Source organism: Coregonus lavaretus (assembly GCF_964263955.1).
Source record: "Coregonus lavaretus genome assembly, chromosome: 13".
NCBI lineage: Eukaryota > Metazoa > Chordata > Actinopteri > Salmoniformes > Salmonidae > Coregonus > Coregonus lavaretus.
The window spans coordinates 1,279,608-1,294,751 of record NC_140000.1 but is presented as its reverse complement, the minus strand read 5'-3'; the positions used below and the strand labels follow the sequence as shown (position 1 = coordinate 1,294,751).

At 46.7% G+C, this 15,144-nt stretch overlaps 1 protein-coding gene across 1 annotated transcript; it reads right to left on the bottom strand.

Moving 5' to 3' along the window:
• Nucleotides 1–267: 267 nt before the first annotated feature.
• Nucleotides 268–11,352, bottom strand: LOC311140619 (CCN family member 4-like). The gene is made up of 5 exons (XM_084175749.1): nucleotides 11,173–11,352; nucleotides 5,280–5,556; nucleotides 1,881–2,135; nucleotides 1,497–1,690; nucleotides 268–1,173 (listed from the first exon to the last, which is right to left on the bottom strand). Exons 1-5 carry the CDS (start codon nucleotides 11,218–11,220, stop codon nucleotides 868–870), a joined length of 1,080 nt encoding a protein of 359 aa, XP_084031875.1. The 5' UTR covers nucleotides 11,221–11,352; the 3' UTR covers nucleotides 268–867.
• Between the last annotated feature and the right edge of the window lie 3,792 nt (nucleotides 11,353–15,144).

Genomic DNA, 15,144 nt, shown 5'->3' with positions numbered 1-15,144 from the left:
GCGCACCGGTTTGTGTCAAGAACTGCAACGCTGCTGTTTTTTTCACACTCAACAGTTTCCTATGTGTATCAAGAATGGTCCACCACCCAAAGGACATCCAGCCAATTTGACACAACTGTGGGAAGCATTGGAGTCAACATGGGCCAGCATCCCTGTGGAACGCTTTTGGCACCTTGTAGACTCCATGCCCCGACGAATTGAGGCTGTTCTGAGGGCAAAAGGGGGGGGGGGGGGGGGGGGGGGGGGGGTGCAACTCAATATTAGGAATGTGTTCTTAATGTTTTGTACACTCAGTGTATATTTGGATGTTTTTTCCCCAATATGAAAAACATGCTTTCACGCTCATTTTGAAAGAAAATCGGAAAACAACACCTTTTTCCTTTCATTGAATGGAGAATAAATAATTGCAAAACCCTGTGCATAAAAATATATATATTCTACACATAAGGGGCTTGATCATAATCAAGAGTTTGGGCAGGGTTCAAATTGAATTTTCTTCAATCCTAGTCCTGGGGACCCAAGGGGTGCGCAGGCTTTGTTCCAGCCCGTTACTTGAACATCTAATTCAACTAACCAACATATCATCAATCCCTTTATTCCAAGGAATGTAAAGCTGGAGACAATAGTAACTTAAATGAACCTGTCCTCTGCTCAGTTCTCCCCAGTCGAATCATACCGAAGACTCTAAAAAATGGGACCGACACCTCTCTGCTTGTCCTTCAGCATTAAGGAGATGGATTTGGGTAAGGCCCTGCGACAGACATAGCGTCTTGTCCAGGGGTTGTACTGCCTCATGCTACATAAACAGGAGATGGTCTCCTGCCCTACGGGGCCGTACGTTCAGGCTCGGACAAGGCTGCTCAGTTGTCAGTTGATGACCTCATTGTGGTCGTAGTAGTGCTCCAGGTCAGAGAAGATGTCGTTGGGGTTCCTGCAGCTGAGGTTACAGAAGCAGGCGTTGATCCACATCACCTGCCATGTCAGCGTGGCTCCGTTGGGACACTTAAACTCCACCTCGATAGTCTTGGACTTGTAAGGGATGCAGCAGCGATCATCTGTGGCCATGCAGACGCCACAGTATTTTGGCCGGTAGGCCTTCTTGCTGGTACAGCCTGAGATTGTGAAATTCTGGCTATGCTCCTCCCTGTAAATGTTCAGACACTTCTTCCCTGGCTGAGGGGTTCATAGATAAACATGGGTCAGAATCAATAATAGATTGATTGACATTGGGGTCAGAATACTGTTACACTGTCAAAATGATATTCAACTGTACTGAAAAAACATTTCACCCATATGATTTAAAACCATGTTCATATGCACAATACTTGAGTTGATGGGCCTGGTTTCATTGAAAGCACAAGTGAGATATTGTGTTTGTCCTAAATGGCACCCTATTCCCTATATAGTGCACTACTTTTGACCAGAGCTCTATGGGTAGTACACTTTAAAGGGAATAGGGTGCCATTTAGGACATAAGCCATGACATATGTTCTCACCTTGATGTGCTTGGTGATGTCGACGTCACAGGGCCGGATGTTGCAGAGGCGGGACTCCTTGATCAACTCACACTGGTCGTTGGCGTTGGAGATCCTCAGGGACAGGCCACGTCCACAGGTCTTGGAACACGGGGACCAGGAGGTGGTCTGGGTAATGCAGTTCTTATGCCAGACCTCATTGTGGCTGGCGCGCACTGCCAAATAAACAGAGGAATAGACTCTTGATTAGGGATGCAAAATTCAGGTAACTTCCCCAAAAATGCCCAGGCTTTCCAGAAATCCTGGTTGGAGGATTCCTGGATTCCCTGCTCTGGTCAAAAGTAGTGCACTACATAGGGAATAGGGTGCCATTTGGGATGCGTCCCATATAATCTAGTACTGTACCTATCTCCGCATGACTGGGGGCTGCCTTGCGGGGCTTCCTGGGCTCGTCACAGATCCACTGCTCACAGCATCGGCCCGGCAGTTTGACCCGCTTGGGCGTCTGGCACCACACCCGGGGTGGCTGGGAGTCCGTGCATAGCGGTACACAGCCGATGGCCCCGTTTACACACAGACAGCGGTACTTACAGCTGGGTTGGAAGCTCTGGCCGTTCCGGTAGATCACTCCGTCGTACTCACAGCCTGTACCCACCATGTCTGTTTGATAGAGCATGTAAAATAATAAGAATCAGCTCTGCATGGTCAAGTATATCCCCTATAGCAAGGGGGAGGCCCGCCGGGCAAATACGGCCCGCCGGGCACTTCAATCCGGCCCACGAGACATTTATTAAATGTATTAAATATTATTATATTTGAGTTACGATTTTTGGCCTAAAATTACTAATTCCATGATATACAAACAAGCTCCAATAGATGGCGCTGTAGCCTCTGTATTTGGGCCTACAGTCAGATTCAGAATCCGCTCAGTCGTCATAGCCACTTCATTGCTTGACGACTTTTGACGTGAAAAATGAGTTGTGCGAAAATGAGAAAAGTGGACTGTGAATGTCGTATGTTATTGAATGGTCAGCAAAATACTTTTTTACTGATATGCCAATAAGGTGTTGCCATTGTTAAGGAATACAATCTCAATCGTCATTTCAAGCAAGCATGATAAAAGTGTGTTATTGCTGGGAAATGTTGTCAAAGTGGTTGTAAAACTTGGCAACTTTATACGGGCAAGGGGGCTTAACCATCATCAGTTCATTCAGCTGCTCAATGACACAGAGGCAGAGCACCAGGACTTGTTGTACCATTCAAATGTGCACTGGCTAAGCCTGGGAAAAGTATTTCGCCGTGTGGGAACTGAGAGGGGAGATAGGTATGTTCCTTGATACGGTTGGTAAAGCTGACGACTTCTCCGAGTTGAAAGACACAGACTGGCTGGGCGACTTTGCTTTCGGTGTGGACATATTGGGGCATCTGAACGATCTAAATGTGAAACTGTAGGGAAATTGTGTTTTTGTACATGAACTGTATTCCAACGTGAAAGCATTCAAGGCCAAACTTATGTTGTTCTCCAGAGAAATGAGCAGCCAGTCTCTCGCTCTTTTTCCGACACTGGCCGCACTAAACGCGCCCACATCGCAGTGAGACATACAGTAGCACTTTGATCGACCTGCATGCTGAGTTCCTGCCGCTTCTCAGACTCCACCAAGATTGAGACTGAGCTGGAGCTTGTATCATGCCCCCTGTCTTTCGACAGTGAGAAAGCACCCCCAGACACACAATTGGAGCTCATCGACATCCAATGTGACAGTGTTTTGAAGAAGAAGTACAATACAGCAACAATAGACCAGTTCTATGGCTCACTGAATGAAACAATGTTCCAAACATTAAAAAGAACGCCCAAAGGATGCTTGTTTTATTCAGGTCCACATATGTGTGTGAACAAACGTTCTCAGTCATGAATTACAACAAATCCCGTCACAAGTCAAATTTAACAAATCACCACTTGTCAGCTGTTCTGAGAATCTCTACATCAAAGATGACACCAAACTTTGATGCCCTTGCCAAGAGAGGTGACCACACCCATTGTTCACATTAAGACTTGAATAACCGTGACTGGGGAAGGCAAGGACTATGCTTTTTCATGGTGTTGGTCATGCAGTGAGAATTATGCAGCAATGCACTTGGATACAGGTAATAACTAATCAGTCAGATTTGGGCTGAGGTGACTGGATAACTGTAAATATGGCTCACAATGGAGATGAGAATTGTTCCTTAATATGCTTTCAAAAACAGACCACTCCAAATGAAATGGATGCTCTTACCATATGTTTTTTTTTTACACATCTGCTGTTACATTTTGCATGTCTCCAGTCATATAATATATATCTATTTTTAAGTTTGCATATTGTGACTAAGTTTGATTGTACTTTACAAGGGTAGAGATGCAGGATCAGTGTGTGTGTTTGACTGTGTCTGTGATGTTATAAATTATATAAATTTTGTGAAAATGTTGTGAAAAATGTGTTCACAAAAAACAAGGGTAGAGATGGTACAAGGGTAGAATTGTTCTGCAAGCATATGTACACCTACAGTACACTAGTAGTTGCTTGTCAACGTGAAAATGAATAAAGGCATCACATGTTTTGTCACGCATATAGTATGTGGCCCTTCACTTGGTTTCAAAAACTCAATGTGGCCCTTGAGCCGAAAGGTTCACCCCTGACCTATAGGTATACATAGGAAAACAAGAAGTGGGATGTACACTACCAGTCAAAAGGTTGGACACACCTACTCATTCAAGGGTTTTTTCTTTATTTTTTACATTGTAGAATAATAGTGAAGACATCAAAACTATGAAATAACACATATGGAATCATGTAGTAACCAAAAAAAAGTGTTAAACAAATCAAAACATATTTTATATTTCAGATTCTTCAAATAGCCACCCTTTGCCTTGATGACAGCTTTGCACACTCTTGGCATTCTCTCAACCAGCTTCATGAGGTAGTCACCTGGAATGCATTTCAATTAACAGGTGTGCCTTCTTAAAAGTTAATTTGTGGAATTTATTTCCTTCTTAATGCGCTATGATGAAACTGGCTCTCATGAGGACCACCACAGGAATGGAAGACCCAGAGTTACCTCTGCTGCAGAGGATAAGTTGATTAGAGTTACCAGCCTCAGAAATTGCAGCCCAAATAAATGCTTCACAGAGTTCAAGTCACAGACACATCTCAACATTAACTCTTCAGAGGGGACTGTGTGAATCAGGCCTTCATGGTCATATTGCTGCAAAGAAACCACTACTAAAGGACACCAATAAGAAAAAGAGACTTGCTTTGGCCAAGAAACACGAGCAATGGACAATAGACAGGTGGAAATTTGTCCTTTGGTCTGGAGTCCAAATTTGAGATTTTTGGTTCCAACCGCCGTGTCTTTGTGAGAAGAGGTGTGGGTGAGCGGATGATCTCTGCATGTGTAGTTCCCACCGTAAAGCATGGAGGGGGAGGTGTTATGGTGTGGGGGTGCTTTGCTGGTGACACTGTCTGTGATTTATTTAGAATTCAAGGCACACTTAACCAGCATGGAATGAGTAGGTGTGTCCAAACCTTTACCTGGTACTGTAGTTGAGACTGTTCAATGTCAGCATTTCAGCTCTAAAGCCTTTCTCAAGAAAGACCAGTCTCAATGCACTGTGGCACACAAATCAATAAATGTATCAATTCCTTCTAATCAGTACAACGTCCATTCTCATTACTGTATTTATAATTACAAATTGACCTAACGGCACAGATGGAGATGGTAGAACGTCAGAACTCAAAGAGGAAAGTTATCTGAGGTGACACTTACAGGCACACACTCCTTTTTCGTACCTCGGCTTGTCCGCGCTGTAGTCGCAGTACAGCCCCTTATGGTAGTCACAGACATCGGCCTCGTTGCAGGTCTCCCCCACCTGCTTGGAACAGGCCTTACAGCAGTCACAGCCGTCCATCAGCACACTGACCCCTGGTGGACACAGGGGGGCGCTCTTGGCACACTTGCAGGGCCATTTGCAGAATGCGGTACGGTTATACAGCTCTATGGTCGTCGTCAAGGGAGGCATGGCCGTGGAATGTAGGGGGAAAACCTGTAGGATGGACAGAACAACACTTATGAAATACTGGGTCATACTGGTGGGTTGGTCTTTGGGATGGTCTTGTTGTGTATTCCTGAGCAGAGCAGAGAGACCAGCAGCGGCTCCAGGTTGATCATCAGTACCTATGTCAATGTTCATGTGCACCAACAACTACTATCCTCTCCTCACCCAGCCAGTATAGTGGTTACAGTAGCCAGGGGTTACATTGGGATGGGGCCACCCAGCCAGTATAGTGGTTACAGTAGCCAGGGGTTACATTGGGATGGGGCCACCCAGCCAGTATAGTGGTTACAGTAGCCAGGGGTTACATTGGGATGGGGCCACCCAGCCAGTATAGTGGTTACAGTAGCCAGGGGTTACATTGGGATGGGGCCACCCAGCCAGTATAGTGGTTACAGTAGCCAGGGGTTACATTGGGATGGGGCCACCCAGCCAGTATAGTGGTTACAGTAGCCAGGGGTTACACTGGGATGGGGCCACCCAGCCAGTATAGTGGTTACAGTAGCCAGGGGTTACATTGGGATGGGGCCACCCAGCCAGTATAGTGGTTACAGTAGCCAGGGGTTACATTGGGATGGGGCCACCCAGCCAGTATAGTGGTTACAGTAGCCAGGGGTTACATTGGGATGGGGCCACCCAGCCAGTATAGTGGTTACAGTAGCCAGGGGTTACATTGGGATGGGGCCACCCAGCCAGTATAGTGGTTACAGTAGCCAGGGGTTACATTGGGATGGGGCCACCCAGCCAGTATAGTGGTTACAGTAGCCAGGGGTTACATTGGGATGGGGCCACCCAGCCAGTATAGTGGTTACAGTAGCCAGGGGTTACATTGGGATGGGGCCACCCAGCCAGTATAGTGGTTACAGTAGCCAGGGGTTACATTGGGATGGGGCCACCCAGCCAGTATAGTGGTTACAGTAGCCAGGGGTTACATTGGGATGGGGCCACCCAGCCAGTATAGTGGTGACAGTAGCCAGGGGTTACATTGGGATGGGGCCACCCAGCCAGTATAGTGGTTACAGTAGCCAGGGGTAACATTGGGATGGGGCCACCCAGCCAGTATAGTGGTTACAGTAGCCAGGGGTTACATTGGGATGGGGCCACCCAGCCAGTATAGTGGTTACAGTAGCCAGGGGTTACATTGGGATGGGGCCACCCAGCCAGTATAGTGGTTACAGTAGCCAGGGGTTACATTGGGATGGGGCCACCCAGCCAGTATAGTGGTTACAGTAGCCAGGGGTTACATTGGGATGGGGCCACCCAGCCAGTATAGTGGTTAGAGTAGCCAGGGGTTACATTGGGATGGGGCCACCCAGCCAGTATAGTGGTTACAGTAGCCAGGGGTTACATTGGGATGGGGCCACCCAGCCAGTATAGTGGTTACAGTAGCCAGGGGTTACATTGGGATGGGGCCACCCAGCCAGTATAATGGTTACAGTAGCCAGGGGTTACATTGGGATGGGGCCACCCAGCCAGTATAGTGGTTACAGTAGCCAGGGGTTACATTGGGATGGGGCCACCCAGCCAGTATAGTGGTTACAGTAGCCAGGGGTTACATTGGGATGGGGCCACCCAGCCAGTATAGTGGTTACAGTAGCCAGGGGTTACATTGGGATGGGGCCACCCAGCCAGTATAGTGGTTACAGTAGCCAGGGGTTACATTGGGATGGGGCCACCCAGCCAGTATAGTGGTTACAGTAGCCAGGGGTTACATTGGGATGGGGCGACCCAGCCAGTATAGTGGTTACAGTAGCCAGGGGTTACATTGGGATGGGGCCACCCAGCCAGTATAGTGGTGACAGTAGCCAGGGGTTACATTGGGATGGGGCCACCCAGCCAGTATAGTGGTTACAGTAGCCAGGGGTTACATTGGGATGGGGCCACCCAGCCAGTATAGTGGTTACAGTAGCCAGTGGTTACAGTAGCCAGGGGTTACATTGGGATGGGGCCACCCAGCCAGTATAGTGGTGACAGTAGCCAGGGGTTACATTGGGATGGGGCCACCCAGCCAGTATAGTGGTTACAGTAGCCAGGGGTTACATTGGGATGGGGCCACCCAGCCAGTATAGTGGTTACAGTAGCCAGGGGTTACATTGGGATGGGGCCACCCAGCCAGTATAGTGGTTACAGTAGCCAGGGGTTACATTGGGATGGGGCCACCCAGCCAGTATAGTGGTTACAGTAGCCAGGGGTTACATTGGGATGGGGCCACCCAGCCAGTATAGTGGTTACAGTAGCCAGGGGTTACATTGGGATGGGGCCACCCAGCCAGTATAGTGGTTACAGTAGCCAGGGGTTACATTGGGATGGGGCCACCCAGCCAGTATAGTGGTGACAGTAGCCAGGGGTTACATTGGGATGGGGCCACCCAGCCAGTATAGTGGTTACAGTAGCCAGGGGTTACATTGGGATGGGGCCACCCAGCCAGTATAGTGGTTACAGTAGCCAGGGGTTACATTGGGATAGGGCCACCCAGCCAGTATAGTGGTTACAGTAGCCAGGGGTTACATTGGGATGGGGCCACCCAGCCAGTATAGTGGTTACAGTAGCCAGGGGTTACATTGGGATGGGGCCACCCAGCCAGTATAGTGGTTACAGTAGCCAGGGGTTACATTGGGATGGGGCCACCCAGCCAGTATAGTGGTTACAGTAGCCAGGGGTTACATTGGGATGGGGCCACCCAGCCAGTATAGTGGTTACAGTAGCCAGGGGTTACATTGGGATGGGGCCACCCAGCCAGTATAGTGGTGACAGTAGCCAGGGGTTACATTGGGATGGGGCCACCCAGCCAGTATAGTGGTTACAGTAGCCAGGGGTTACATTGGGATGGGGCCACCCAGCCAGTATAGTGGTTACAGTAGCCAGGGGTTACATTGGGATGGGGCCACCCAGCCAGTATAGTGGTGACAGTAGCCAGGGGTTACATTGGGATGGGGCCACCCAGCCAGTATAGTGGTTACAGTAGCCAGGGGTTACATTGGGATGGGGCCACCCAGCCAGTATAGTGGTTACAGTAGCCAGGGGTTACATTGGGATGGGGCCACCCAGCCAGTATAGTGGTTACAGTAGCCAGGGGTTACATTGGGATGGGGCCACCCAGCCAGTATAGTGGTTACAGTAGCCAGGGGTTACATTGGGATGGGGCCACCCAGCCAGTATAGTGGTTACAGTAGCCAGGGGTTACATTGGGATGGGGCCACCCAGCCAGTATAGTGGTTACAGTAGCCAGGGGTTACATTGGGATGGGGCCACCCAGCCAGTATAGTGGTTACAGTAGCCAGGGGTTACATTGGGATGGGGCCACCCAGCCAGTATAGTGGTTACAGTAGCCAGGGGTTACATTGGGATGGGGCCACCCAGCCAGTATAGTGGTGACAGTAGCCAGGGGTTACATTGGGATGGGGCCTTTAGTTGCACTCACCCCAAATTTGTTGCGGAAAGAAGTTGTTCTTCCAGGAACATTTTTAACAGTAGTACATGAAATCAGAGCACAGCAAGGGGAAATATGTTTCATTCCGGAGGGAAACACATTTCCAAACTAAGGCCAGGAGTCCCCCCACCAAGCAAAAGATGAAGATAAAGTTGTGTATGAGCTGTAGTATTGTAGACTGAAGATCAATGTAGGGTTCACATGCATAACATACAAGTTTGTACTTTACATTTATTGAATGTAATCTAGTTCAGCCAGCCCCATGGACACAAACACCAAATTGGCACTAGTGGTTTGGTTTTCCCCTATAAAGTAATGAGTGAGGACAGTGACTGATGTAAATAAATAACTCTCAGGCCAGGGTCATTCAACCACACCTACCTAATAACACATTTAAACGATATTAGTCAGAGACAGCACTGATGTAGTACCTGAGCTGTCATTATCTGAGCTAAAATGAGAGAGAGTGGAGGAGAGACTAGAGGAAAGAGAGGAAGAGAGAGTGGAGGAGAGACTAGAGGAAAGAGAGAAAGAGAGAGTGGGGGAGATAGTAGAGGAAAGAGAGAAAGAGAGTGGAGGAGAGAGTAGAGGAAAGAGAGAAAGAGAGAGTGGAGGAGAGAGTAGAGGAAAGAGAGAAAGAGAGAGTTGAGGAGAGAGTAGAGGAAAGAGAGAAAGAGAGAGTGGAGGAGAGACTAGAGGAAAGAGAGAAAGAGAGAGTGGAGGAGAGAGTAGAGGAAAGAGAGAAAGAGAGAGTGGAGGAGAGAGTAGAGGAAAGAGAGAAAGAGAGAGTGGGGGAGAGAGTAGAGGAAAGAGAGAAAGAGAGAGTGGAGGAGAGAGTAGAGGAAAGAGAGAAAGAGAGAGCGGAGGAGAGAGTAGAGGAAAGAGAGAAAGAGAGAGTAGAGGAAAGAGAGAAAGAGAGAGTGGAGGAGAGACTAGAGGAAAGAGAGAAAGAGAGAGTGGAGGAGAGAGTAGAGGAAAGAGAGAAAGAGAGAGTGGAGGAGAGAGTAGAGGAAAGAGAGAACGAGAGAGTGGGGGAGAGAGTAGAGGAAAGAGAGAAAGAGAGAGTGGAGGAGAGAGTAGAGGAAAGAGAGAAAGAGAGAGCGGAGGAGAGAGTAGAGGAAAGAGAGAAAGAGAGAGTGGAGGAGAGAGTAGAGGAAAGAGAGAAAGAGAGAGTGGAGGAGAGACTAGAGGAAAGAGAGAAAGAGAGAGTGGAGGAGAGAGGAAAGAGAGAAAGAGAGAGTGGAGGAGAGAGTGGAGGAAAGAGAGAAAGAGAGAGTGGAGGAGAGAGTAGAGGAAAGAGACAAAGAGAGAGTGGGGGAGAGAGTAGAGGAAAGAGAGAAAGAGAGGGTGGAGGAGAGAGTAGAGGAAAGAGAGAAAGAGAGAGTGGAGGAGAGAGTAGAGGAAAGAGAGAAAGAGAGGGTGGAGGAGAGAGTAGAGGAAAGAGAGAAAGAGAGAGTGGAGGAGAGACTGGAGGAAAGAGAGAAAGAGAGAGTGGAGGAGAGACTAGAGGAAAGAGAGAAAGAGAGAGTGGAGGAGAGAGTAGAGGAAAGAGAGAAAGAGAGAGTGGAGGAGAGACTGGAGGAAAGAGAGAAAGAGAGAGTGGAGGAGAGACTAGAGGAAAGAGAGAAAGAGAGAGTGGAGGAGAGACTAGAGGAAAGAGAGAAAGAGAGAGTGGAGGAGAGACTAGAGGAAAGAGAGAAAGAGAGAGTGGAGGAGAGAGTAGAGGAAAGAGAGAAAGAGAGAGTGGAGGAGAGAGTAGAGGAAAGAGAGAAAGAGAGAGTGGAGGAGAGAGGAAAGAGAGAAAGAGAGAGTGGAGGAGAGAGTAGAGAAGTGCCCGGTCTAACAGTTTCATGACTGTCTATGTTTCAGTGCTACCACGGAGACAGATTCTCTCTGAGTAGGTATATTGTATGCTTAATATTGACAACAAGATAATAGCACAGTGTCAATGGGAAACCAATAATGGGCTACCGGTTATTGGCATCGCGCACAAAATGCCTCCGTGCGTTATCACGCAATTACATTTTCTAATGGGTGTATGTGCACAACCTGCGATCATTTATATGCATTATATTCTTATGATCGGGAATCCATACCCTGTAATCTTGAAAACCATAGATAAAATACATTAAAAGTTAGTATGAGGGTTAGAATAAAATAAAATAATCTATGCTTACCTGATGAGTGCTGGCTACTATTAGAATCCACGGCAGAAGCCACCTCATTACGAAATTCCAATATTAACTTCATTGAACCCAGAATGAGATTCTTGTAAAAATAGAACGCATCCCACGAGCTCAGATTATTGCAAAACCGTGCAGTGCAAATGATAGCCAGCGCCGGTCAATGCTCGCTACAAGTGAGTCCTTCTGTCTGACGTCAAACTTCGGGACAAGCCCTGTAGTTTTGCTTGAATGATTTTCATCCCTGCCTTTCTTCAATTCCCACCTCTCCTCCTCTACTAAAAAAAGAGAAAAAAACTTGAGCTGAGCAACAAAAATAAGTAGTTGATACAACGTAATATCATCTTCCTTAAACTTCTCTGTATGTTGATTTATTAATCAAATACAATTTTTAACAAATTCAAACCAATCAACTATGAATCAACCAACCAGCAAAGAAGGTGCTAGCTTGACAGTCTCTGTCTGCCTGCCTGCCTCTGTTTAACATAAATACATTTCATAGCCCAATAAAATGTCCAAAACCCCAATTTATCTCACACGTAAACTTGAAGAATAACCTTGCACATACAATGTGTGCTTTCAATAATCCCAGTCAAAGGTCAACTATAAACTTCACTGAAACAGTCACTCCTACAAACAGATGCTCAAATACTTAATGAACCCTCATTGGGTTTTCAACGAGATGGTGAATTGAACACTGCAAAAGGATGAAAGCACATATTGTATATGACTTAATTAAACCTCATTTGGGCATTCATTTATTTAAGGTGTTCAGTACAGTACTGGCTAAACAAAGCTATACTTTGCACAATGCCTACTGTGTTTGCTTGTGAATATACATTTTGATACGGCGATCAGCTAGTCGTTCTTATTTATTCCCAGTCTTGGATATGGGGTCTTAGTAGCTCTGGTCCTCTTGAAGAGGCTCAGCGTTCAGTGTTAACAAGCCGCACTAGCGCCCTGGACCAGAGCTTAGAAACGGTACAAGAGGATATCCTATGATAATCAGACTGGCCAAACTTCCGGAGGGGATTGGATATCCCAGCAGGATATTTCTAGCAGAGCTCTGTATACAACAGAGTAGATTCACTGGTCTGGAGAATGACTTTAACCTTGGTGTATTTAAGAAATTAAAACACACAAATAAATCCACCCTTTGTCCTTAAGGCAGTTCTAGAAAATTACCAGGTGGGTTTTGGTATCCTAACTCAGAACACTGACCTGTTGACCTCTCTGATGAGGACCGTGAACCCTCGGAACACTGACCTGTTGACCTCTCTGATGAGGACCGTGAACCCTCGGAACACTGACCTGTTGACCTCTCTGCTGAGGACCATGAACCCTCGGAAACACTAAGGAAAGTCCCATTTTCAAAGGAAATGTAGATACTTTTTTCAGTGACAACAGACTTGTTGGAGGCTCCTAATTAAGCAAACAACTTGTTAAGAAGGCAACAATGGGTGTTGCTAAAGTATGTTGAATATGACACAATTTAGTTTCAGAACAAATGTACAGTAGAGGAACCAAGGGACCTAGTATGGCTCATAAACATATTCATATGTTATGACTGTTTGAATTCTTAATATAAACATTGATATATGACTATTTACTTGACACTATGAATCTTTGGAACACTATCACAAACACTGTTATTTGTTGATTGGGAGATCGTCGATGCATCCCAAATGGGATGAAGTGCACTACTTTTGACCAGAACCCACATGGCTCTGGTCAAATGTAGTGCACTACATAGGGAGCCATTTAGGACGTAGACCAGCCTGCGACACCAGTTGCAACATAGCAGGGCCTCTTGAACTGGTAGTTCAACTAGAGAACAAGGAGAGGTGTGGTGTGATAGGACTAGCATTCATCTGTATAGAGGACAAGGAGAGGTGTGGTGAGATAGGACTAGCATTAATCTGTCTAGAGGACAAGGAGAGGTGTGGTGTGATAGGACTAGCATTAATCTGCCTAGAGGACAAGTAGAGGTGTGGTGTGATAGGACTAGCATTAATCTGTCTAGAGGACAAGGAGAGGTGTGGTGAGATAGGACTAGCATTAATCTGTCTAGAGGACAAGGAGAGGTGTGGTGTGATAGGACTAGCATTAATCTGCCTAGAGGACAATGAGAGGTGTGGTGAGATAGGACTAGCATTAATCTGTCTAGAGGACAAGGAGAGGTGTGGTGTGATAGGACTAGCATTAATCTGCCTAGAGGACAATGAGAGGTGTGGTGAGATAGGACTAGCATTAATCTGTCTAGAGGACAAGGAGAGGTGTGGTGTGATAGGACTAGCATTAATCTGCCTAGAGGACAAGTAGAGGTGTGGTGTGATAGGACTAGCATTCATCTGTATAGAGGACAATGAGAGGTGTGGTGTGATAGGACTAGCATTAATCTGTCTAGATGACAAGGAGAGGTGTGGTGTGATAGGACTAGCATTAATCTGCCTAGAGGACAAGGAGAGGTGTGGTGAGATAGGACTAGCATTAATCTGCCTATAGGACAAGGAGAGGTGTGGTGAGATAGGACTAGCATTAATCTGTCTAGAGGACAAGGAGAGGTGTGGTGTGATAGGACTAGCATTAATCTGCCTAGAGGACAATGAGAGGTGTGGTGAGATAGGACTAGCATTAATCTGTCTAGAGGACAAGGAGAGGTGTGGTGTGATAGGACTAGCATTAATCTGCCTAGAGGACAATGAGAGGTGTGGTGAGATAGGACTAGCATTAATCTGTCTAGAGGACAAGGAGAGGTGTGGTGTGATAGGACTAGCATTAATCTGCCTAGAGGACAAGTAGAGGTGTGGTGTGATAGGACTAGCATTCATCTGTATAGAGGACAATGAGAGGTGTGGTGTGATAGGACTAGCATTAATCTGTCTAGATGACAAGGAGAGGTGTGGTGTGATAGGACTAGCATTCATCTGTATAGAGGACAAGTAGAGGTGTGGTGTGATAGGACTAGCATTCATCTGTCTAGAGGACAAGGAGAGGTGTGGTGTGATAGGACTAGCATTAATCTGTCTAGAGGACAAGGAGAGGTGTGGTGTGATAGGACTAGCATTAATCTGTCTAGAGGACAAGGAGAGGTGTGGTGTGATAGGACTAGCATTAATATTTATAGAGGACAAGGAGAGGTGTGGTGAGATAGGACTAGCATTAATCTGTCTAGAGGACAAGAAGAGGTGTGGTGTGATAGGACTAGCATTAATCAGTCTAGAGGACAAGGAGAGGTGTGGTGTGATAGGACTAGCTTTAATCTGTATAGAGGACAATGAGAGGTGTGGTGTGATAGGACTAGCATTAATCTGTCTAGATGACAAGGAGAGGTGTGGTGTGATAGGACTAGCATTCATCTGTATAGAGGACAAGTAGAGGTGTGGTGTGATAGGACTAGCATTCATCTGTCTAGAGGACAAGGAGAGGTGTGGTGTGATAGGACTAGCATTAATCTGTCTAGAGGACAAGGAGAGGTGTGGTGTGATAGGACTAGCATTAATCTGTCTAGAGGACAAGGAGAGGTGTGGTGTGATAGGACTAGCATTAATATTTATAGAGGACAAGGAGAGGTGTGGTGAGATAGGACTAGCATTAATCTGTCTAGAGGACAAGAAGAGGTGTGGTGTGATAGGACTAGCATTAATCAGTCTAGAGGACAAGGAGAGGTGTGGTGTGATAGGACTAGCTTTAATCTGTATAGAGGACAAGGAGAGGTGTGGTGAGATAGGACTAGCATTAATCTGTCTAGAGGACAAGGAGAGGTGTGGTGAGATAGGACTAGCATTAATCTGTCTAGAGGACAAGGAGAGGTGTGGTGTGATAGGACTAGCATTAATCTGTCTAGAGGACAAGGAGAGGTGTGGTGAGATAGGACTAGCATTAATCTGTCTAGAGGACAAGGAGAGGTGTGGTGAGATAGGACTAGCATTAATCTGTCCAGATCACATACTGAAACTCCTCTTC

What these genes read in the sequence shown, in the direction of transcription:
- LOC311140619 (XM_084175749.1), bottom strand. Translation starts at nt 11,220, where the DNA reads ATGAGGTGGCTTCTGCCGTGGATTCTAATAGTAGCCAGCACTCATCAG. An exon ending in CCCCAGTCATGCGGAGATAG is followed by an intron (nt 1,691 to 1,880) that starts GTACAGTACTAG and finishes TTTATTTGGCAG; the next exon opens with TGCGCGCCAGCCACAATGAG. An exon ending in ACATCACCAAGCACATCAAG is followed by an intron (nt 1,174 to 1,496) that starts GTGAGAACATAT and finishes TGAACCCCTCAG; the next exon opens with CCAGGGAAGAAGTGTCTGAA.